Genomic DNA, 26095 nt, shown 5'->3' with positions numbered 1-26095 from the left:
GTTTTGAGTTCCAGCTCTGCTCCCAATTCCAGGTTCCTGCTAACACACTTTCTAAGAAGTAGGATTTGATTCCTTGGGTGGTCGGGTCCCTAGCACCCACATGGAAGACCTGGGCTGAGTTCCCAGCTCCAAGTGTTGTGGACATTTGGGAGTGAACCAAGAGATTAGAGATCTCTTGTGCTCTCCCTCTTTTCTCCTCTGTCACACCTTTCCAAGAAATAAATTTTTTTTAAAAATTTCCAACAATATGAAAATAATCAAATAAGCAATATAAAGTACTGTAAATACAGGACATCACAGTATTTCACATAAAAATGAAAAACTAAGTGTCCAACAATAAGTAATTGGTTAAATAAATTATATAATATTTAAATAGTATGTGATCATTTAAAAACATATTTGTATATAGTTTGAAGGTTTAAAGACATGGCGAAATGTTCATAATATAATGTTAAGCAAAACAGAGCATCATTTTGTATGCTTTAGTTTTTATAAACTAACTCAACACTCAACTGAAGTAAGAGAAAAAAATGGAAATGCCTTAAAAGCATTTACAAAGTTTTACCTCATTGTACTGAAAACAGTTAATTTTTTATTTCTCCTTTAATTGTTTCTGTGTATCCCCATCCACAATCTCCAGGACTTTTTTGTCATCAGGAAAGGAAAAAAATTAAAGCTAAAATTTTTAAATTTTAAAAATGGAATCTTCAAAATTGTCACAGGACTAGTGTTGTGGTGCTGGATGAAGCTTTCACTTGGGACACCAGAAGCCCAAATCAGATTCGAATTCTGGCTGCTCCACTGCTCCACTTCCTCTCCAGCTCCCTGCTGACATGCCTGGGGAAACAGCAGGTGATGGCCCAAGTACTTGCGCCCCTGCCACCCATGTGAGACACCCAGATGGAATTCCTAGCTCCTGGCTTTTGACCCAACCCTAGATCCAGAAGCTATCTGGGGAGTGAACTAGTTGATGGAAGATATTGCTCCTTCTCCCTTTCTCTCCCGCTCCCTCCCCACCCCCGCCGTGCGTGTGTGTGTGTGTGTGTGTGTGTGTGTGTGTCACTCTTTCAAATATATAAATGAATAAACCTTCTTCAAAAAAGCAATAAAGGGGCCAGCGCTGTGGTGTAGTGGGTAAAGCCGCTCCCTGCAGTGCTCGCAATCCATATGGTCACGGGTTCAAGTCCCAGCTGCTCCACTTCCGACCCAGCTCTCTGCTATAACCTGGAAAGCAGTGGAAGATGCCCAAGTGCCCAGGTGCCCAGGAGATCCAGAGGGAGACCCAGAAGAAGCTCCTGGCTCCTGGCTTTGGATCAGTGCAGCTCCAGCTGCGGCAGCCAACTGGGGAGTGAACCAGCAGAGGGAAGACCTCTCTCTCTCACTTGCTCTGCCTCTCTTTCTCTCTCTATGTAACTCTGACTTTTCAAATAAATCTTAAAAAAAAAAAGGCAATAAAATTCATCACACAACGTCACAGAGGGGTTAAGCCACTGCTAGGGGAGCCCACATCCCTTACCAGAGTACCAATTGGAGTCCTGCTTCCTCCGTTTTTGATCCAGTTTTCTGCTAATGCACCTGGGAAGCAGTAAATAATAGCCCAAGTACTTGAGTCCCCATTACCTATGTGAGAGATCCACGAGGAGTATTTATTTATTTATTTATTTAAAAGTCAGAATTAGAGAGAGAAGGAGAGAAAGAGATCTGAAGTAGAATGGCTATAATTCGAACTGGTACCCATGTGGGATGCTGGCACTACAGATGGTAGCTTAACCCACTGTGCCACAGTGCTGACCCCTAAGGAGTTTCAAGTTACTGGCTTCAGAACGTCCCAGACTTCCTGGCTGTTGCAGTCATTTAGGGGAGTGAACCAGTGGATGGAGGAGCTCCCCTCCCCTCCCTCCCCCTCCCCTGCTCTCCTCTCTCTCTCTCTCTCTCTCTCTCTCTCTCTCTTGTCTTCCCTATCTCTGTCACTCTGCCTTTCAAATAAATAAAATTTTTTTAAAAAATTAACCACACAATCCAAGAAAATATTTTGTTAATAGATCAACAAAAAAGAATGATGAAATGTTACATTACCACAGCAACACAATGATCTCAGTTATGCCAAAATGCTTTCCAAAAACTGATGGGGTGGAGGGAGCAATATTTTGCTGAAATGAAAAGACAGCTGAAATGTCCACATGGTCCTCTAGCCCTCACCCGTTAACCCAGATGAACTGATCAACTCAGGAAGCTGACACCTTAGCCCCAGGAAAGTGAGATGCAGAACTAGGTAGACTATCACAGCCCAGCTGATAATCATCGGCCAAAAAAGCTAGGGCACCACAGACAGAGATTTCACAGAGTTCCCTCCCTAATATCACTGGGAGACTGTCAAGTCAAACTGCAATGCTTTTGACCAGGCACTGCTATAGATATGATATGAGCTAAAAGTCAGACTGAATTTCCAGGGGTAAAAACATGTAAACAGAAGAGTCACAAGGGGTTGTGTCTACTCTCCAAGAAGATGAAGATCCTAGGTAACAATGACCAGGGAGGCCTTCACAACACACCCTCTGGCTGAGGTCAACTGTGACCTTCAGGCAGGACGTTTTCTGCCTGCTTTGATGGCCAAACCTCCAGAATTGGTCCCAAACTGATAATGCCTGTGGAATGAGGTAGAGAACTCTAACACTTGGCAAGTTGTGACACCACCAAAAAATCTAATGACATTTAAAAGGATTAATTCATAACATGCAAAACAAACAGTGCTAAGATAGAAGTGTTATTTCAAGTTTTGTTTCAATGTCAAGACTTTTAAACAAAGTCATTTGAGACTTGTTATCTGAGCTCTAAACCAGATATAAATTAGGGCTCTGAATAGCAACCTCAATCTAACTTCAAAACAGCTTCTACTCATCCTTAAAAGTCCCTAAATTATAATTCAGCTATGCATCTATTGAATATCTGCAGCATGCCAGACATTGGACTGAGCATTTCATAAGCAGGGTCTCCTTTCAGTCATTCAATCCTCAAAAGGCCTGTGAAACCAATGAAGAAACTGCAGCTCATAGAGAGTAATATATTCGCCCAAAACCAGCTGATCAAAGAAAGGTAGGATTTATGGGCCTGGTGTTGTGGTATAGTGGGTAAATCTACTGCCTGTGATGCTGGCATCCCATAGGGGTGCTGGTTCATGCCCTGGCTGCTCTACTCCCCATCCAGCTCCCTGTTAATGGCCTGGGGAAAACAGCAAAAGGTGGTCCAAGTGCTTGGGCCCCTGCTACGCACATGGGAGACATGGCAGAAGCTCCTGGTTCCTGTCTTGGGCCTGGCCCAGCCCCAGCTGTTGTGGCCATCCCACTGGATAGATCTCTCTCTCTCTGTTTCTCCATCTCTCCATCTCTCCCTCTGTCTCTCTGTCTCTGTAACTCTTTCAAATAAACAAACAAATCTTTAAAAAAAAAAAAAAAACAAGAAAAAAAGGCAAGATTCAAACTCAAGTCTGTTAAATCCCATTCTTAAGTCATAATGTTTTTTTTAAATTAGTATACAGCAGAATATTTTTAAAGTTTTATACATTTAGAAAAAGTTTCATGCTTTACTGTAAATGTATTTACATAACTAACAAGGATCAAATCTGAAACTGGAGGAACTCCAACTGGGTGCTGACTAACCAAAAGGTCTGTCCCTGGGCAGGCACTGTGGTGCAGTGGCAAGCCCCTACCCAGGATGCCCACACCCCACACTAGAGTGCCTGGGACGGAGTTCTCTCTGTTTCTTACCCATCTTCCTGACAGCATACTTAAGAGGCAACAAATAATGTCCTAAATACTTTGGTTCCTGCCACCACCCACATGGGAGACCCGGTTAGGGTTCCTGGCACCTGGCTTCAGTGTAGCCCAGTCCTGACTGTTGCAGACATTTAAAGAGTGAACCAAAGGATGGAAGGCCTCTTTGTCTCTGTGTGTGTCACTTTCAAATCAATTAAATAATTCAAACCTTTTTAAAAAGGTGTGTCTCACTAAATCAGGAGTGGGGAATGTCTATTCTGTGGGCCATACAAGGTCTGCAAAATCATTTGGTCTGGCCCCGCTGAGGCAAGCACCCATGAGACTCGAAATTCAATAAATCGATAGCGGGCTAATTTTTAAGTTGATAAGTTTGTACGGCCCACGAATGATGTTACACATATCCAAATGGCCCTTGGCAGAAAAAAGGTTCCCCTCCCCTACACTAAATCAAGATAAGTAGGAATACAGCTTGCTGAAACTCCCAGGAAATACTTTTAAATTATTAGTGATATTAAAAAAAAAAAAGCAAACCTTATAATCCCCTGCTCCAAATTATCTGATGGCTTCCCACCCCAGGGTAAAAGTGCTAATCCTCTAAGGGTGCTTGCAAAGTGTTTTACAGCAGCCTCTCAACACTTGCTGCAAGAATGGGAAAATTCTCAGGGCCCTACACCCTTTCTGCTTTCAATGGAAGATGCCTATGGTTTCAGGCAAATAAAATACTGTGGCACAAAATAAAGTTGGACAACACAAAACTTTTCTTTAGGAAAATCACTGAGCTTCAAGTTCCTGTAAGATAACCCAAAAGAACTCAAGTGGGTCCTAGCTGGTACAAAATAAACTTCAGGCTACTTCATTCCATTCACCCATCTGGAAAAGAAGCAAAAAGACTTTTTCAAATGTGCTGTAAGAGATGTAGTCTATTTCTTCAATCTTCAGACTGAAGACTCAAAAACTACAGTGAGAAAACACAAAGGTCTTGAAGTCAGAACCTGAGTACTTATCCAATTCAGTCCTTCATTTTCTCTAGACGTCTATGAGTTCCTCATTTACAAAATGAGATTAGACCATAGGATTACCAAAGTCTTGCATAGCTCTGACATTCTATTATTAAATTTCAAACTCCAACCTAAGTTACAATATACTCAGTGACTATCTACATTACAAAAAGAATCTGATTTTGGAACACAATTGACTACAAAATCACAAACCCCAAGACAGGAAAAAACTCCCTTTATTTCATTTGTTCCCTTGGAAAACTCATCCAACAGTCAATTCTTATAAGTACTTGCAAAATGCAAATCTTCCAAATGCAAGCATTTAATCCAGAATTTCCAGTCAGTAACCTAGTCTCTGTGCAAAGAATTGAGACAGTGTTACTTTAGTTTTTCATTAACTCCACTAGAATCTTTTTTTTCTGATTTGAATTAAAATGTGCCTTTCTATAACCGTCTCTTCCATATTCTCTGAAGAAAAACAGAGTGTGTTGTTCTTTCCACATTTTTCTCTGTAGATCATTTTCCTTGGTCCAAATACACAAAGACTTGAACATTACTTCAACTAATTTATCTCTTCCTTAGGTTAAAGATGAAAATTTCTATAACCTCTCCTAATAGCATATGAGATTCTGACCACTTACCTACATTGTTAATATCTTCCTTAAAATGTGTCACCTAGGATCAAATAAAATAATCTACAGAGGGGCCAGTGTTCTGACACAGTAGCTGATCCTCCGCCTGTAGCGCCAGCATCCCATATGGGCAACAGTTCGAGTCCTGGCTGCTGTTCTTCTGATCCAGCTCTCTGCTATGGCCCAGGAAAGCAGTAGAAGATGGTCCAAGGCCTTGAGCTCCTGCACCCACGTGGGAGACCTGGAAGAAGCTCCTGGCTCCTGGCTTCGGATTGGCCCAGCTCCGGCCATTGCAGTCATTTGGGGAGTGAACCAGTGGAGGGAAGACCCTTCTGTCTTTCACTCTCACTGCATGTAATTCTACCTCTCAAATAAATAAAATCTTTAAAAAAAAATAATCTATAGTCTAATTTTGACTAGAGGCACTGCTTTTCACACTGATTGATAAAGTTAAAACCAACTTTACAGCCTTGCTGTAATGATTAAATCAGATAAAGGCTATAAAGTCTTAGTACAAGGACTGGCATATAGTAATCACTCAATAAATGGTTGCTGCTTCCATAACTGCTGTTAATAATAAAAAATTATACCACTATTTCATTAGTATTATAGCCTTACCTTCCCAATTAAGCTATTAAGTTCCAGTTGTCTGTAACACTGAAGGTTTGCAGTTTTCCCCCAAATCAGGGCTGGGCACAGAACAGCACTCAGGCTCAATTTAAATTGCTGATCCATCAGAAACCAGGATAATGCACTTGAAATTAAGAATTGCATTAGGGGCAAGTGTCATGGCATGATGGGTTTGAGTTCCAGTTTCCAACACAGCTCCTTGCTAATTAATGCACCTGGGAAGGCAGAAAAGATGGCCCATGTGCTTGGGCCCCTGCCACCCACATGGTAGACCAGAATGGAGTTCCTGGGTCCTGGCTTCAGCCGGGCCTTGACCTGGCTGTTGTGGTCATTTGGAGAGTGAACCAGAGGATGGAAGATCTCTCTCTGTGTATGTCTCTATCTCTCTCCATTGCTCTGCCTTTCAAATACATAAATAAGTAGATTTTTTTCTTTAAAACTTACATTAACGGCAAACAGGATACAATTTCTTTAAAACAGCTAATTGATACTCAAATTCCAGGAACAAATTGATTACATAATCAAACAAGCCCATGGTCTACAACTAAACAGCTCTACCCATCAATCGTGCAATGTAAAAATGAAAAGAATGTAAATATGCCGAGGAAGTGGTCTAGCACACAGTTAATGGAGTGAGTTCTTCAATCTGCCTGCCTAGATTCCAAGTTCACCATTCACCCATTCACCCGCTAGGGGACCCAGCACAAATTACTTAACTCCTCTGGTCTCAGGCTCCTCATCCATAAGACGTGAGTCATGACAGCACCTACCTCAGGGGAGCCTAGGAAATCAAATGACAGCACATACTAGGTGTCTGGCATGGTGCCTCTCTGCTATCAACAACTCTAAGTGATATAATTGTGACAACTATTATTCACAGGTTACCTCAAGACACAAAATATCCTAAATCATGTTGCTCAAATGTATGACGTGAAAGTCTCAGTAGTTTTTAACTTACATAGCCCATTGCTGAAGTCGACCAAAAGCTCCGTGTTCTTTGTATATTTGCAACAATTTTTCAAATATACATTCATTTTTAGGGTATATTTTATGATTCATGTATAAAACTGCATCCTAATTATAATATATAACTAACCATAAATGCCATCATTATAACAGATCGTATGCTGACATTCACAAAGAATGAGGAAATAAAGGAAGAAACAAAACTGTGTTTGTTACACCTGCAACTGCTCTGCACAGAAAACTGTGCTCTACGATACGGCAGCCACATGGTGCCCTGAGCACCTGATAAACGACAGATGTGCTGTGGGTACAGAATAAATGCCAGATTTCTAAGATTTGTATTTAAAAAGGAATGTAAATTGTCTCTAATAATTTTTATACCAATTACAAATTGAAATGACAATACTCTTTTTATTTGACAAGTAGAGTTATAGACAGTGAGAGAGAGAGAGAGAGAGAGAGAAAGGTCTTCCTCCCGTTGGTTCACTCCCCAAATGGCCACCACGGCCGGTGCTGCGCTGATCCGAAGCCAGGAACCAGGTGCTTCCTCCTGGTCTCCCATGCGGGTACAGGAGCCCAAAGACTTGGGCCATCCTCCACTGCCCTCCCAGGCCACAGCAGAGAGCTGGACTGGAAGAGGAGCAACCGGGATTAGAACCCAGCACCCATATGGGATGCCGGCACCACAAGGCGGAGGATTAGCCAAGTAAGCCACAGCGCTGGCCCCATGACAATATTTTTGATATATAAACTTAAATAAAATATTCAAATTAATTTGGTTTTATACTTTTTAACATGAGTATGACAAAATTAAAATTACATATGTAACTCATATTTCTATTGGCCAGTACCCACATGGACAATCCTTATAAATAAGTCTCATGGAAATTAAATTTAGGATGAAACATCTGATCTAAAGTATAACACAAACTAAATATAGAACTTACAAGAATTTTCAGAGTTTATATATAATTATATTCAAAATCTTCCCCAACTTCCCCCCAAAATTCTCTTTGATAAGTACTTCATCCAAGCTAAAATCATCTGACTAGTTAATAAAGCATTTGGTGAATTTAAAGGATGTACTGCAGTTTTCACAAGCTGACTAAATTTGCTTTTAGGAGAGGACTTCACAAAGTCCATGGGAAATTCATCTTATCTTTTAATTGCAGTTTTCCACGAAATGTTTGATGCAGCCAAAGAAGAGACCCCAACGAGGAGCTGTCTACTGAAAAGACGGCCTTAGCATACAGGCATTCAGAACCCTAAAAAGCACACAACACCTGTACTGAGGTTGCTCCACAGAAGGTGCCCAGCAGTGGAAGAAAAAACGGCCTGGGGATCTGATTTAAGGGAGGGGAGAGGGTTATTCAAATGGCACTGAAAGTCTATAGTCTCTTCAGGTACCTAATTACTACACAAAACACCCAGAGGCCAGAAGCCTTTTGGTAGACATCAATAAGAATGCAATGGATGGATGCTGAGTCAGAAAGTCCCTCAGGGAGAGGATCCAGTATGGAAACAACAGAGAAAGAAGGAAAGAGCTGAAGCAAAACCGAAGGGGAGAAATAAGCGCTGAAGTGCCCCGAGATCTCTTTCTACGCAAAATGAGATACAGCAGCAACTTTGGCATCACCTGGCAGCTTATTAGGAATGCAGATCTTAGATGCCACCCCAGACCTAAAGAATCAGAACAGTCATTTCAACAGTGTCCTCGCATGGCCTCCACAGTGACCCCTGGGAAGCAGCTACACGTCCACATAAGATCCAGAGACTAGGCATCCGTTGCCCCTTGGTTGCCAAGCATAAACACGGGATCTAATGTGCAGAATGCACACAATGAATATACTTTGTTGACTGAGGAAATTCTTGGGAAATGGGATCCCATAAATGCCTACAGGGTGCTGGTGATCTGTGCCACCGGGGACTGGAAGCCTGTGGACAGTGTGTACCTCGAATCCACGCATATCAGTGCAGAACCAGGTTCTTCCCCAGGCTGAGTAAGACGAGTAGAAACTACCATACCAAAAAATCATGTATGTAAAGCCTCAGACAAAAGGAAAAGTTCTGATCTCTTGATGGAGATGGAAAGGTTAGAGCTCTGTATGGTGAAAAATATTGCCTGTGTTAACAAAAGTAGTGGTTACAACAGCAAGCTGGATGACTTTGGCTGTCTTAACCTAACCCACAGTTCTTCTGAATGGGAATTGTGCGAGTACATTAAGGATAGTTTTTTGGTTTTGGTTTTTTTTTTTTTTTTTTTTTTGACAGGCAGAGTGGACAGTGAGAGAGACAAAGAAAAAGGTCTTCCTTTTGCCATTGGTTCACCCTAACAATGGCCACTGCAGCCGGGGCACTGCGGCCGGCACACGGCGCTGATCCCAAGGCAGGAGCCAGGTGTTTCTCCTGGTATCCCATGGAGTGCACGGCCCAAGCACTTGGGCCATCCTCCACTGCACTCCCTGGCCACAGCAGAGAGCTGGCCTGGAAGAGGGGCAACCGGGACAGAATCCGGCGCCCCAACCGGGACTAGAACCTGGTGTGCCGGCGCCGCAAGGCAGAGGATTAGCCTATTGAGCCGCAGCGCGGCCAAGGATAGTTCTTTTCTTCCTCTTTATTGTCTTTTCTGTCAATATTGAAACACGCAATTTTCACTCAATAACTATTAGCTGAATGTATATAAGAATGAAGGAAAGGTAATAGAGACACAGAGCTACATATGATCTATCATGGTTTTATTTTAAATAGGTCACTCAGACATTATGGAAAAAGCAAAGCTGCTCCAATCTGATCAAATAAACCGCATACAAAATCCAACCCATTATAAAGAAAGGTCTCTATACTGACAGATGCTCTACACACGCCAGGGGTTCTCAACTTTCTCAAAACCCTAGATCCTGGCCGGTGCCGCGGCTCACTAGGCTAATCCTCCACCTTGCAGCGCCAGCACACCGGGTTCTAGTCCCGGTCAGGGCGCCAGATTCTGTCCCGGTTGCTCCTCTTCCAGGCCAGCTCTCTGCTGTGGCCCGGGAGTGCAGTGGAGGATGGCCCAAGTGCTTGGGCCCTGCACCCTATGGGAGACCAGGAGAAGCACCTGGCTCCTGCCATCGGATCAGCACAGTGCTCCAGCTGCGGCGGCCATTGGAGGGTGAACCAATGGCAAAGGAAGACCTTTCTCTCTGTCTCTCTCTCTCACTGTCCACTCTGCCTGCCAAAAAAAAAAAAAAAAAAAAAAAAAAAAAACACCTAGATCCTTCTTCACTAGAGCACAAGTCCTTCTGTGTATACCCTTCCTGCAAGAAGGCGGAGACAGGCCAATGTAATAGACTTTGATTTCTTCATCCAAAAAAGAAATTATGATGAAAAGTCCAAAGTAATTTAGGTTTTAATGATGTATAAAATCTGGGTGTAACCCATTTTAGGTTAACTTTTGACTTCAGGACAAGACAGAAAAAGCATTCTTGTTGGGTTATACTTAAGTAATGTACTTACTCAGGAGATGGACATGGTGGGTCATATATTTGTAAGCCACATTTTAGAAGAATTTAAGATTATATTCCAGGAAAATAATTTCAGCAAACATTTAGATGTAGAAATAAATTATTCAGGAGTGTGCAGCTTTGTATACAACAAAAGTGATATGATGCAGATAAAAGCTAAAAGTGATTTAAAAAAATGGAAAGCATGTCTTAATTTCTCTACCTTAAACATTAATTTTCATATTCTATATCAGGTTTGTTTTTGTGTCTGAAGTTAAATGTGTGTGTATATACATATACATATATACATACATATACATATATATGCATATATATATACACATATATAGTAGAAGCTCTTAACCAGTAACCAACTTCAGTTAGCCAACTCCAGGATGAACAGTCACCCTACAAAATATCCAGGCAGAACTCCATTGTTACCTGATGCTCACAGCCAGTAATCAAGACTCTGGCAAGCTCATGAAATTCTGCCCCCATCACAGAGGTGGTGGTTACCAAAACCAGTTGTATTTGCCCCCAAAATGATTTATGCCAGTTGTATTTTCTATTGAAATTATGTAATTTAAATATTATGTAAAGAATTAAATATAAGCATAACAGCAGTTATTTCACCATGAATGCTAAATAGAATGTTGTAGAAAGAATACATTAAATGAACAAAATATTTCTACTGACAAAAGTTTTATTGTTAAACTATTTTTAGTAAATAGAGGCAAAGTAAAACTTAATAAGATATTCACAAAGTGATGCATATATATAAAATAGGACTTCAAAAAGTGTGTGGGAAATGAATATTATGAAAAAACTATGTTGGATTTCCAAAAAATTTCACACTTTTTGGAGCCCCCTCATATACTACCCAGGCTAAGAAAGCAGAATTACCACTACCTCTCTAACTCCCCCATGAGTCATGCCTATACACAATGATTTTATAAGTTAAATCATTTTCTTACAGACTAAACACATACACATTTGTTTTAATAATCCTTCTAAAATGTAATTTTCTAAAGCTAGAAAGTCCATTCACAATATTACGCTGTGTTTAATTTTATATTTTTTTCCCTAAACAGGACCCTGCTGGAAAAACCATCAACTGACATTCTAGTAATAAGCCAACCAAGAAGGTAGAAAGAAATGCATCAAGAATGAAAAAACAGGATGAAATCAAAAGCATGAAACAGATCTCTGAGACCATTACATCACACCACACAAACCCCATGCCTTTATCTACCTCTATCAGAAGCCTCTGCCAAAAGTCAAACAGCAGGGCAAGGAAACTCACAGCAGCATTACTTTAATCTTTTGTGCCCTAGGTTGACATTTCCAAGAGAGATATAATAAAAGCAGCCAGACTGCAAAGTGGGGAAGACCCTGCTTCCCAAAAAAACAGGAGACAGAACAAGCAAGACCCCACAGTGAAGCCAAGAGCAGAAAATGACAAGAAATCCTGCTAACTGAGCAAATTCTACTCCACTATGAGTCAGACCTAAGTGTCAGAGCATTCTCTATGTCCCTGTACTGTTGGGAGAGTTACAGTATTGAGATGTTTACTAGGCTGTGGCATTTTTACACACTCCTTAAACTTTTACTGAATGACTACTATGTGCCAAAGCACCACACAAAGTACAAGAATTTGCCGCCTATAAGCAATCACAGTAGAAAGTACAAGAAGGGTCAGTTTCACCACTGAGTAGATATGTGACCTTAAGAAGGGCAACAATTCCACCTGCCACCAGGTAAGTACGACCTACATCCAACTCACCTTTACCACCACTTTTCAGGTGTGGTTCTAAGCCCTGTCCAACCATGAAATGTTACTGAGGTACTCCACAGGGCAATGAAGCAGTGATGAATAGAGATGTTAAAATAACTTGCCCAAGGTAACACAGTTAGATAGTGGCAGCGCCAGTGTGCAAACCAGACTGAAATTCAAGCCCACATTCTCACCACTACAGTCTACTATCTCTCAGTGACACAGAATATCCTTTAAGAGGACATAAAACGAGTCACCCCTAATCACTTCACATTAATCAAAGTCTTCAGGAGACCCTAATCAACCACCTAAAAAAGCCAAGCATGAAGATTTAAGGTGAAACCCATTTTTCTTTCCATACCCTTTCTCTCCATAGGGTTCATGGAGAGCTGAGGGACTCTGGGAGGCCTCTGGGGATTCAGCAATGGTAAGAAAAGATGAACAAGTCTTAAAGAGAAGGAAAAGAGAGTGGCAGCAATCTTATGGCTTAACAGTGTTTGTGACCCCAGTTTAATTTGTTATTTGTTTGTACAGGGAGGCAGGAGGGGAGCAATGTGGGTCGCCCTGAATCAAGATCAGAAGACCAGTGCTGCAGCAGGCCAAGTGGCCAGACTGGCTTGATCAGCCCCTTGTAATCTCCCTCAGAAAGGAAGGCTTGTGGCATGGAGACCACACCCACCAAAGAGAATTAAGTTCCAGAAGCAACCATTAAAAAGTCATTATAATTACCAAGCTATATCAGAGTTTTCCAAACATTCTAACCTTAATCAGTAGGCACAGTCTTCTGATGGCCCCAGAAATCTAAAATCAGGTGATTCTTGCTGATAGACAAGTTTGGGAAGCACTGCTTAGATCATTAAATTAAAGGTCCTAAAAGATCAAGATGGGTGTTCTAGAAAGGAATTCCTTGTCCTTTCAAGCAGCTCTGTCTAATCCATGAAGAGAACACTATTTCTACACATAAAAGTCCCCAGAGAACTGGCTTCCAAAATCTCCTTCCTGTATACATAAGGGTCTTGCGCCTTCAGAGCTTTGCTGTCCTCTCAAGTAGCTAAGGCAAAGATTAAATTCTTTCTTCAACCAGAAACAAAAGAACAATATTCATTATACCGCTCATCTTACTCATTTTAGTGGATTCCTTTTAGCAAATACAAGGGTACTTCAAAAAGTTTATGGAAATGGGATTAAGAGAAAAATTTATTTTGGTGCTTTTGAAATCCATGCATAGTTTTACTTACTATGCGTTTCCATGAACATTTAAAAGATCTCAAATATGTGAAGGCCTTAGAATTGTGTTAAGCTGTTTCATGCTTTGCTTAAAATAAAGAATCTCACTTATTTCAAAGGATAGGGAAAGAAAATAAAAAGACAACTCACAGAATGGGAAAAGATGCCAAGTTGGCACATAGATATTTAATAAGAGACATGTTCCTAGAATACAGAAAGAACCCTTACAATAATAAATGGACAAACAACCTGACTTGAGAATGGGTTAAGAATCTGAATATTGGCTGGCGCCGTGGCTACTAGGCTAATCCTCTGCCTGTGGCGCCAGCACTCCGGGTTCTAGTCCCTGTTGGGGTGCCGGATTCTGTCCCAGTTGCTCCTCTTCCAGTCCAGCTTTCTGCTGTGGCCCGGGAAGGCAGTGGAGGACGGCCCAAGTGCTTGGGCCCTGCACCCGCATGGGAGACTAGGAGGAGGCACCTGGCTCCTGGCTTCAGATCAGCGCAGCGCGCTGGCCGTAGCAGCCATTTGGAGGTGAACCAACAGAAGGAAGACCTTTCTCTCTCTCACTCACTAACTCTGCCTATAAAAGAAAAAAAAAAAAAGAATCTGAATACTAATTTCTCCAAAGAAGACATATAGATGACCAATAAACACATGAAAAGATATTCAACATCATTAGTCATTTAGGGATATGCAAATCGAAACCACAGTGAGATATCAACTCACATACACAAGGATCAAAAAGACAAAAAATAAGAGGTATTTGGTGAGGATGTGGAGAAATGGGAACCCTCAAACACTTCTGAGGGGAATGTGAAATGGAACAGCCCCTGTGAAAAATTTGCCAGTTGTTCCATATATCAAACATGTTTATACTATTACCCAGGAATTGCACTTCTAAGTAAGTATATGAACACACAAAAATGTGTATGCTAATATTCATAGTAGCATTATTCCTAATAGCCAAAAAGTAGAAACAACCCACCAACTAGGCAGTAGGTGAATGAAATCTGATCTATTGAATGGCATATTATTTAGCAATAAAAAGGAATAAAGTACTAACAACATGCTACAACATGGATGACTGAAGGCTGGGAAGTCCAAGGTTGAGGGCCCACATCTGGTGAGGACCTTTTTGCTGGTGGGAACTCTCTACAAAGTCCTGAGGTGACTTGGGGCACCTCATGCGAAGAGAGACATCCAAGTGATGACCAAAATGACTCTTAGAATCAACTCATTCTCAAGATAACCCATTAACCCATTAATCTAGAAATGAATTAAGCCATTCACGAGCATATAGCCCTCATGACCTAATCTCCTGGTCCCACCTGGTCCTACCTCTTAATGTAATAGGAATGAAACTTCCATGGAGTTTTGGTAGTGACACCCAAATCATAGCATTACCTAGTATTTGGTGAGTGAACGAATGATGAACAGCATAACTATTTCAATTTTTGCCCTGATTTACTTTCATATATTAGCTCATAGAAAGCAATACGCTTTTTTTCATCTTCATGGGAGACTTTTATAGGGAAAAACAAGCATCAGCACAAGAGGCAGCCAGCTCACAGACCCTCTGGAGCCACTAGAGATGAATCTGCAGAATATAAACATCTGCCCAAAGGGAAGTACGATATTCAAACAGCACATTTCAGAACCAAGACAGCATCTTGCTTCTTCAAACACCCACTACTTCTAGCTTTCAGGGACAATCAGGGAAGCTCGGGGAGATACTCTGGAAGATCACACAGTCTCCTGCCAATTGCTCAGCATTTTTCCAACATGACTTTGCTCAAAAATAATATAAGCATCAGGGCAGCACGCATCTAACTGCACTGTCCGTGTTGTCTGCTCTTACACCTAGATTTCTCCTTTCCCAGTGTCCTATGACTCAGTCTATACTGTGGCTATCAAATAACTTCCTGGAAAGTTAAGAGCTTTCAAAAATTTAATTCAAAAACACATGTCGATTTTTATATGCAGAGAAAAGCAGTTCCATTGGCCCTTAACCAATAATCCTAAGGCCAAACAAAAGAAGCTACAGCTGCTTTTTAACATTTTCTATTTCCCTTGTCCACAGACCAAATAGCCATAGGAAAAAAGCCACTCCGTTTCTATAATTCACTTTTTCTAAGCAAAGGGCAGAGAACAGAAGGCCAGAGAAGCAGAGCAGCTGCTGCCTGATCTTCCCATTAATGCCCTAGGCTCGTCCCCCATCCTCCTCATTACTGTCTCAGACTCCTTTTCTCAACAACCACAAAGCCCCAGCTCAAATAATCACAGGGAAAAACAGCCTTCTCTGTGGAGAAACATTTACAGTACTTCTGTGAAGTGACATGATTAAAGTAGGTGAGCCTTACGTTCAATGTTAAATTGTTAAGCTGCTTTATTTTGTATTAAAAGTTAATTCCTTACAACTTTATGGAACTCCTAATGTAGTTCTAAAGGGATCCCCTTAGACATTACATGTGTTTAAAAAATACAATTACACAATTTCCATCTCTTGTGCCAAACAACAATTCTGGTCCCATTACTTAAGCCAACAAATATATAAAATAATGGTTGTTGATGAATTAGTCATCCAATTTTCAGATTCCAAGACCCAAAGAATCTAAATATTAGAGCCAAAAGCTCAGTTTCTGCAACATGCAATGCTAACTTTGAGGACGTGAAAGCGTGAGGGTACAGAAAACTGGACTGAATTTATTTTAATCTTAGCTCTGCTTCTTACCAGCTGTGCAATCCTGGATAAATTATTTAACCTCGCCTGACTTCAGAATGGAGATAATGACACTACTGACCTCATGGGTTGTCATGGGGACTAGGAGAGATCATCCAAGTAAGAACTCAATAAACATTAGCTGTGATGCATCATGCCTGAAAAACACCACTTAAAATACCCATTTTGCAAGTTAGAACTCATGATGAAACTTAAAGGAAACACTGCATCCCAGATGAGCTACGTGAGCTGCGGGAAGGGAGCCCCAGCCTCAAGCCAAGCATTAATTTTTCCTCATACCCCAAATCCTTGACCCCAAAAATAATCTTTTTAAAAATACCAATCAACTAGTACAAAGTATTGATTCATCTCACCGCTGATCAGCGAAGAGGGAGTTGTTGCACAGATGGTTGTTCACTATTAAGGAGTGAGTGGCCAGTGGCCGGCGCCGCGGCTCAATAGGCTAATCCTCCGCCTTGCGGTGCCGGCACACCAGGTTCTAGTCCCGGTCGGGGCGCCGGATTCTGTCCTGGTTGCCCCCCTTCCAGGCCAGCTCTCTGCTGTGGCCAGGGAGTGCAGTGGAGGATGGTCCAAGTACTTGGGCCCTGCACCCCATGGGAGACCAGGAGAAGCACCTGGCTCCTGCCATCGGATCAGCACAGTGTGGCGGCCATTGGAGGGTGAACCAACAGCAAAGGAAGACCTTTCTCTCTCTGTCTCTCTCTCACTGTCCACTCTGCCTGTCAAAAAATAAAAATAAAAAAATAAAAAGGAGTGAGTGGCCGGGTATACCTCAGTCAGAACCTGGCCCTCAAATAAAGGAAGGGACCATGAGTGTCACAAAGGAATTGCTCTACCACCCCTGTGTCCTGGAGTGTCAACAAAGTCCCTGCCCAATCTGTACCAACAGGGCCCCAGTATGTTGACCTTCTGGGCACAATGAACGATCTTTGGTTGAGTAGAGCAAACATGTACTGCAGGAACATGTGCTATTTTTATATAAATAAGATAGCATAAGCAAAGATTTATTACTAATTTTATGAGTTACATCTTATTTTGGAAGCACAGAAATTTGGTAATTTGAATGTAAGAATAACTTGTCAGCTATGCACTGCAAATTAGCCTGTTTCTCCGCTGGACACTGCAACAGTCACTACAAGTAGCACCGCTTCATCTGGTGTTCGCAAAAGTCAGAAACAGGCAAAAGATAGCATTGTTTGGAAACACTCTCAAAAAATAACGGCACTACTTCAACTGTTTATCACAAATCCCTGAGTTCTGCACACAACACCACAAATAACACAAGTTAGCAAGACGTGACACTTGGAACAAGTGAAGTGTGGAATCTCCCATGGAGGAGGAGTGAGGCTGGTTGACCAGGAAGAAGCTCCTGGCTCCTTACTTCAGATGCACTCAGTTCCTGTCATTGGGGCCATTGGGGGAGTGAACCAGCAGATAAAAGACCGACACACCTTTCTCTCTCTCTCTGTAACCTGTCTTTCAAATAGTCTTAAAAAAAAAAAAAAAAAAAAACTTAGGACGAATGGAGAGGCTGTATTCAAGGTGAAAATATTTCTTCTGTTACCCCTGGGAAACCAACAACCTGTGCGCTTGGCCCAGATGGTGGGGGAGGATCCCCTATAGGCAGAACACTGGCAACAGTGGTGATTCCAGATTACCCCAGCCAGATTCACACAAAAGGAACAGACTTTGACCACCAGATGATTCCTCATATTCATCTCGTCTGAATTCATATCTAAAAATCAGGAAGGTTTATCATCCATTGCTCACCTCTTAATCCAACCCAAATTCAAGGATGCTTTTTTTCATGCGTGTCCAGGGACAACAAGACCCACCCCCACCCCAGGGCTGAAGCCAAAGCACAAACACATTTTCATGTTCCCACGGTTTTTGCCTCAACACCTCTTAAGCCTGAGATTAATCCACCAGCATATAAGTGTCTCAGTTTATGAATAACACATGACAAATCTCCCCAGAATTTCCATAGGGATTTAGAAAAGAAAGGATGGAAAAGTGCATCCTGAACAACAAAAAAAAAGATGGAAAGTGCACCGCCTTTCTTCCAGCAGGGAACATCCTTGCCCCCACAGCTCTCCGGACGGCCTGCGAACCCCTCCCTTGCACGGTCCAGCTCCGCCGCCGCCCAGCTCCCGTGCGAGTGGGCCTCCCTCGCGGGGTCCCGGTCCGTCCCGCCGGAGGGCCAGCTCCCCACATCAGCAAGTCCTTTCCCTCCCTCCCTGCCTGGCCACCCGGCTGCTGCTCAGCTCTTCCCGCTGCAACAGCAGCGCCTGTGGCTCAGACTCTCGCTCAGGAATTTTCGGGAGCCCCCCACTCCCTGCGCGTTACACCTGGACCCCACCACTCATCACCGGTGCTTCTGGAGCGGAAACCCAGGATCCCGCCGTCGGGCGCCGGGAAACGAAATCGGGGCGCCCACTGCGCCCCCTGGCCTAGCCAGGCCACACCTGGATGAGGCGACCCACAGGCTCTCCAACCTGCGGCGGCCCGGATTCGAGATAAAAGACCTCACTGGACATCACTGGCCAGGACGTGCGGCCGCACACACCGGAGACGGTTAAATGTCCGTCAAACAGGAGGACCCGCACGTCCTTAAAAGCGCCCGGGAACGCTACCTCCGACAAGCTCCCCTTTCCGTGTGCTCGCTCGACCCAAGTTTGTTTTGTTTCTGTTTCCTCCTTGACAGAAACGCCAGAAGGGCAGGCAGACTGGACACACGAAGCGCCCCTAGGGCTCCTCGCGAGCGCTCGGGGCTGCAGTGAATGCAAACACCCCGCAGCCCCAACCTCGGAAAGTTGCCCCTGGCCGGGTCCCCGCCCCCGAAACACACACACACACACAGCGAGCGAGCGCGGGAGGACGAGTGACCGGGACCTAACGTGAGGGCACGAACGCAAGCCGACCTGGGGGACCGAACTGCCACAAAGCACGGCAGCCCGCGAGCGGCCGCGCACCCCGCACGCCCCGCACGCCCCTCGCGTCGCCCGAGCCTCACCGCGGCGCTCCTCCCTTCCATCTCCCATGGCCCGCGCCGGCCGCCGCGCCGGGGTCCGGCCGCCTCTGCTGCGGGCGCCTCGGGGCGCGGGCGCGGGTGCGGGCGGCCGGCGCAGCGCGCTCTTTTGTCGGGCTCCCGGGACGGCTGGGCGGCGGCGGCGCGCACCCTGGCGGAGGCGGCCGAGGCTGCGGAGCCCGCGGGGCCGTCCGCCCGGCCCCCAGCAACGTCAAAGCGCAGGCGGAGGCCGAGGCGGAGGCGGCGGCGGCGGCGGCCGCGCCGGGGCGGGGGGCGGGGCGGGGCCCGGGGAGGGGGCGGGGAGGGAGCGCGGGCGGCTCCGGCGCCCGCCCCCCGCCCCTCGCCCGGGCCCTCCGCCGCCTCCCGCATCCGAGGCGGAAACCTGCCTGTTGCTTTGTCTTCTTCCCTCACAGTTTCCCACCCTGAGAAAAGTGAGCGGTGCCTGGCGCTGCTTTTTCCCCCCTCAGAGAGCGCCATGAAGAGGAGCCGGGAGTTGGGCGCCGGCCCGCCGGTCCCGGGGTCCCGGCAGCCGAGCAGGGGCGCCTGGGGTCCGGCCTGTGGCCGGCCAGCCTCGCCGAGGGCCTCCTCTTCCCCCGAGACGGCGGGACCGGCGCCCGCGGCCGCCGAGGTCGGCTCTCGGGACTGCCTGGCGGGGAAAAGTTAGTGACGAGGGACGATGGCTCCCTTGCGGGCTGGCTTCTCGACCCGAACCGCCACAGACCCATACCTTTTGTCTCCGCTTGGTACGTGCCGCGGACAAGAGGCCCGGCAAGGCGCCCCACTCCGGAGAAGAGAGAGGGAGGCCCCCGAAAACCGCCCCGGGTCACCTGTGAGGTCGGCGCCGGGAGGAGCGCCCCGCCTTCGCGCTCCGCACGGGCCGCAGCGCAGCGCCCAGGGAGAGCCCCCGTGGTGTCCCGGCTTGATTGTCACGAAACTGCTTTTAGGAGCCCGACTAGAGAGTTGGGTCCCCCGGGGACACAGGGAGCCAGCCCGAGAGGTCAGCGCGGCTGCCCGGAGAGTGGAGCAAGGATGCTGCCATCGTCAGCCCCAGGGCGCCTCGGGGGGAACCAGAGAGAGTGCCTTATGCAAATCCATTCCAACTTCTGAGAACCGCCACAGTCCAGCTCCCCCGCCAGAGCAGCCCCGTGGGCAGCCCTGTGGGTCTGGAGCGCTGCAGCTCCTAAATTTCCCGTTTATGGACCCCCGCGCCCCAGCCCTTACATACACAGCCCACAGAGACGGTCCCCGTGCACCTATTCCCAATAAACCCCTGCCTTCCTTGAACCTTGTGGTCCGGGGATTTTGTTGGCAAAGAGTCAAGAGTAAGACTGAGTATAAATTATAGTTGTACCCTGCAGAGTGCCCTGAGGGTGGCTTTTACCTGGAAAATTAGTCAACTCACACACCCAGACACAAGTATTCCGTAGGAGGCAGGGTGGACCTAGTGTTATCTGAGCTTGCTAGTTAAGGGAGCTGGGGCCATCTTTGTGGCCCATGAGTATCTGTGCCAGTCTGCAGGGGAAAGCGGCCAAAGGGTCTGGGTGCCTGCAGCCACGTGGGAGACACAGATGGAACTGTGGCTCCTGACTTCGGCCTGGCCCAACACTGACCATTGCAGCCAACCTGGGAGTGAACCTGGGAATGGAAGATACCTCTCTCTCTCTTTTTCCACACCGACCCCCTCCCCCATAACTCTGACCTCTGACTTTTCAAAATAAATACAATAATTAAAAAAAGAATTAACCAAACAAGTGTAACTTGAATTTCTATTTTCTCAATTAGAAAGTAGGGATGTTTCCTCACAGAATCGTTACTAGTATGATAACTATGGAAGGTTTCATAGTGAGCATTCAACAAAGGGGCATTTCCCCGAAGTTCAAAGTTTAGTATGCATTTTCTATTTTCATTGCCAAGGTAGTTTTTTTCCCTTCCTGATTCCAAAATGTTTTAAGGTTTTCTTCAAACCTGATCACACGGGGGTAAGTGTGGTGGCATAACAGGTCAAGCTACTACTTGAGATGCCCTGTTTCCCATATCAGATTGCCCAGGATTGAATTCCACCTCCTCTCCCTGTTAATGCACATGGGAGGCAACAAATGATGGCCCAAATACCAGGGTTCCTGCAACCTGTCTGGGAGACCAGAATGGACTTACCTGCTCCTGGCTTAGGCCTGGTCAAGCCCTGCCTGTTGTAGGTATTTGGGGAATGAAACAGTAGATGGGAGATATCTCTTTCTCTTTCTTCCTCTCTCATTAAATAAATAAGCTAAAATATATTTTTAAAAATCATCTATTATTTTTCACTTTATGTTTCTGTGTGGGAGCAAACTGTTGAAATCCTTACTTAAGGTATACTAAGCTGATCTTCTGTATATTAAGATAATCGAAAATGAATCTTGATGTGAATGGAAGGGGAGAGGGAGTGGGAAAGGGGAGGGTTGTGGGTGGGAGGGACGGTATGGGGGGGGGAAGCCATTGTAACCCATGAGTCGTACTTTGGAAATTTATATTCTTTAAATAAAAGATAAAAAAAAAAAACACTGATTGTACATGTTCAGAGTCATTCACTTTTCACATTGTAAGTAATCAAAGATACATTTGTTAGAGGTTCTGTTTAGCATAAATTAAGCAGTGTTCCAAGACAGGATAGAAACAAGGCTCGACTCACAAAATCACGCCAAGCCCCATCCCATCCCGTATAAACCACGTATCCATTTGTCAGGTAGCAACCACATGTCACCCCACCTAATGCCTCTCCTAATTTCTAGCCAATTAGAAGCAAAAAGGTCCTGAAATCTAAAGACAGAATACCTCTTTTAGCATCATTGGACCTATCCCAGTGCCACATGTGCCCAGAAAAGCCCAGTACAACTGATATATGATCTTCCTAGGGAGGAAGTAGTAAGCAACACCACCATTTTCAGTGTAAGGTGTGCAAACAGGGCAACCACGCCCATGCAGAAGACTGTGCTGGGTGCCAACTGAAGTGCTGGGTGCCAACTTCAGTGTCATGTGCCAAAGGGGATGAGCCAGAGAATGAGAGGGGGCAGCCACACCCCCAACCTGGTGAAAAACCCTGTTTCAGCAGGCTTTGTGGCATAGCGAGTTGTGCTGCCAGCACCCAATATCAGAGTGCGGGTTTGAGTTCTGATTTCTCCCTTCCAGTCCAGCTTCCTGATCCAACTTCCTGCTAATGAGTATCCTGGGAGGCAGCAGGTGGCAGCCCAAGTACCTGAGTCCTTGCTATCCATGGATGGAGTTCCAGATTCCTGACTGTGACCCTGCCTAGCCCTGACTGTTGTGAGCACTTGGGGAGTGAACCCATGCATGGAAGATCTCTCAGAGTCACATTCTCTGTCATTCCACCTTTAAATTAAATGATTAGAAAAATAAATTTTAAAAAGTAAAACCTCTATTGAACTCCTGTTGGGGAACCAATCAGTACAGCCTCTTCCTGCCATTCTGTTCTCTTGTGCTTGAAAAGAAGGCTCCTATAAATTTTGGGTGTATTGTTGTATGTTGGCCTCTTAGCAATTTCTATTGCAAGTGAGTCAAAGATGTTCAGGTCAGTAATATTAAATTTACTAAGTTGATAAAGTCCAAAGCAAATCAAATAAATGGTGACATTTCATTTCGGTGCATGTATGTTGGATGTAACTAATTTTTTAAGATTAACTAATTAATTAATTTGAAAAGCAGAGTTACAGAAAGAGAGAGGAAGAGACAGAGAGGTCTGCCATCCACTGGTTCGCTCCCCAAATGGCTGTAATAGCCAGAGCTGGGTGGATACGAAGCCAAAGCTTCCTCCTCAGGGTCTCTCACACGGGTAGAGAGACATAAGCACTTGGGTCACCTTCCACTGTCCTCTCAGGCCATTAGAAGAGAGCTGGATGGAAGAGAGGCAGCCAGGACATGAACCAGCGCCCATAGAGAATGCGAAGATTTAACTACTACACCACGACCCTGGCCCCTGGGTGTAACTATTTTGTTAGGTTTTTAGGAATACTGAAAATAGAGTAAGAATCCCCATTTCTCTTACACTAGCCCCTAAAGATCCTAGGGACCCAGCTCAAATGGTCACACTTGTGCTCTGGATCCATGTCAGAAGACACAACCTCCACTTGGTAAAAGGAGGAAGGACCCAGACCAGCTTGTCAGCAACAGTGCTGAAGGGGGGCATGAGCTGCTGGATATCTATCCATACCACGTTCCTCTCTTACCCTGCCATACACCCTAGCGTGTGTAGTTTTGAAAGAAGGAAAAAGTATCCAATAGGCAAAACGTTAGACACTGGAGGTCAAAGGAAGAAATAAAAAGGAAGAGGAAATTCTATTAGGTATAAGGAAGAAATAAAAAGGAAGAGGAAATTCTATTAGGTATAATTCATGCATGTGGTTAATCCTGACCATTTCTGAAAGTCACTGAAAAGCCCAGAGTATGGAATTCTTATTTGTTTATAAGCACAAAACTGAATACTTATCTGGAATGAAAAAGAAAATTTCAAGTACAAACTTCTGAAATCTGACATCCCATAAACATCACCAAATTCAGAAAATCAGATATTTTTATTAACTCTCTACATAGCTTGCTTAATTAACTTGCTAAAACACAATAACAATAGTTGTTCTTGGATGTTTCAGCCATTTACCCATATCATCTCTTTAGAATGATTCTTTAACTCACATATCACAAAGCTTCCCATTTAAAGTATAAAATTCAGTGATTTTTATTTTAGCAGATTCATAGAGTTGTGCGATCATAATCATAGTCAATTTTGGCACTTTTTCATCATTCCAAAAAGAAATCCTATACCCATTAGCAGTCTCTTTTCCCTTCAGCCACTTCAGTCCCTGTATATTTCGTATACACAGAAACATTAAATATATAGCCGTGGGGCTGACACTGTGGCACAGCAGACTGAGCTGCCTAATGCCATGCCAGCATCCCATACTAGAATGCAAGTTCAAGTCCTGGCTGCTCTGCTTCCTAGCCAGCTTCCTGCTAATGTGCCTGGGGAGGCAGCAGCAGGTGGCCCAGGTGTTTGGGTCCTTGGTACCTATGTGGAAGACTAGGATGGAGTTTTAGACTCCTGGCTTCAGCCTTAAACAGCCATAGCTGTTTCAGCCATTTGGAGAGTGAACCAACAGTTGGAAGATGGCTGTCTGACTCTGCCCCCCTCTCTCTGTCACTCTGCCTTTCCAGTAAATAAATACATATTTTTAAAAAAATAAAATAGGTAGTATTTTGTGACTGATCTATTTCAGTTACACTACTCATTTACATTGTAACATATCAAAGCTTCAATCCTTCTTATTGCCAAATAATATCATATGGAAAACAGGTACTTCATTGATCCACTCAGAAGCTGGTGGACAATTCAGTTGTTGCTAAATTTTGGCATTTAGGAATAACACTGCTATAAGCATTCAGGTACATGTCTTTGTGGTTGCTGTTTTTGTGGTTCTAACTGGAGCAGAATCCTTGGTAACTTTACGTCCAAACTGCTTTCCATGGTGGCAGCAGCATTTCAGATCCTCCAGCAATGTATGTGGGTTCTAATTTCCCCACATCTTTGCCAACACTGGTTTTTGTCTGTGTTTTTTGTTATGGCCATCCTCATAGGATGTCAATTTCTACAGGTGGAACAGAAAGACAGACCAGTCTTTCTCAACTTTTTTTCAATTTTCATCATTGACATTTTGAGAGCCTCACATTTATTACTGATGGCAACATGAACATTTCTGGTATGTTGCCAAGTTTTGGGAAACCTCTCAAATTTCTTTCATATATGAATTGTAGGATTTCAGGGCATAAGAGAACTTTCTAAGATGATGTAAATATTTTATTTGGGCTGTGTTACATTTGTCAAAACTCATTGAATATTACAAGTAAAAGCTACGCATGGCTATGTATACAAATCTGTTTAAGAAAGAGAAAAAAAATAGGATACTGAATCAAGTGAAATGTTCAGAGGGGTCATTCACTGTCACCTTGAGAGAAGTCAACGAATCATCCTGTGCAGTGCTATGACAAGAGACATGAAGGTGTGTGTACACCTGCATGACGCAAGTATAGACAAACATGAAGCTGAAAAGGGCCTTGTGAAAGGCTGAAGTGAAGAACCACTGGGATTTTGTTTGGAGATTACAGATGTTGGTCCAAGACTAGACAAAATGCTCTTTCTTGAATCAAGTGGGTCTGAATATGTAAAACTCTGTGCCAAGCCTTTCCTGATAAAGGAAAGTTCCTTACACCAGGTGAAAACCCAGGTAATTTACCTAGGCTTGGAAGAGAGTGCACATGGACCAGAGGTGAAGGATGAGTGAAAGCTGATGAACCCCACCCTTCTGGCAAACATGTTTAACATCAAGTCTCAGCAAATTAAAAAAAAAAAAATCCAAATCATACCATGCATCTTCACTGACCACAATGGAATGAAGTGGGAAGTCAACAACTCAAGAATCTCTAGAACATATGTAAACACATGGAGACTGAACAACATGCTTGTGAACAAACAGTGGGTCACTGAAGAAATCAAAAGAGAAAGCAAAGCATTTCTAGAAACGAATGAAGACAACAATACAGGATATCAAAACTTACAGCAGGGAGCTGGCGCCGTGGCTCACTTGCTTAATCCTCTGCCTGTGGGGCCAGCATCCCATATGGGCACCGGTTCTGTCCCGGTTGCTCCCCTTCCAGTCCAGTTCTCTGCTGTGGCCCTGGAAAGCAGTGGAGGATGGCCCAGGTGCTTGGGCCCCTGCACCCGCATAGGAGACCAAGAGGAGGCTCCTGGATCCTGGCTTCGGATTGGCGCAATACACTGGCCATAGCGGCCATTTGGGGAGTGA

General features: G+C 44.3%; 1 protein-coding gene across 13 annotated transcripts in view; it reads right to left on the bottom strand.

The window, feature by feature from the left end:
- Nucleotides 1–26095, bottom strand: part of PSD3 (pleckstrin and Sec7 domain containing 3) — a 588112-nt gene that overhangs the window by 480037 nt on the left and 81980 nt on the right. The window contains exon 1 of one of the 13 annotated variants that reach the window (XM_070047344.1): nt 19975–20105. The exons of 9 other annotated variants lie outside the window; for them this stretch is intronic. Coding sequence is in view for 1 of the 4 variants with exons in the window: in XM_051819331.2 (XP_051675291.1) it covers nt 19233–19253 (21 nt within the window). In the remaining 3 variants the exon portion in view is untranslated. Of the gene's footprint in view, nt 1–19232; nt 19400–19974; nt 20106–26095 lie in introns of those variants that run through there. 3 more of the 13 variants (XM_051819334.2, XM_070047346.1, XM_051819331.2) reach the window with 3 other exon arrangements.

This window comes from Oryctolagus cuniculus, chromosome 8 (genome assembly GCF_964237555.1).
Source record: "Oryctolagus cuniculus chromosome 8, mOryCun1.1, whole genome shotgun sequence".
In the NCBI taxonomy this organism is placed as follows: domain Eukaryota; kingdom Metazoa; phylum Chordata; class Mammalia; order Lagomorpha; family Leporidae; genus Oryctolagus; species Oryctolagus cuniculus.
This window is presented reverse-complemented; position numbering and strand designations above follow the sequence as displayed.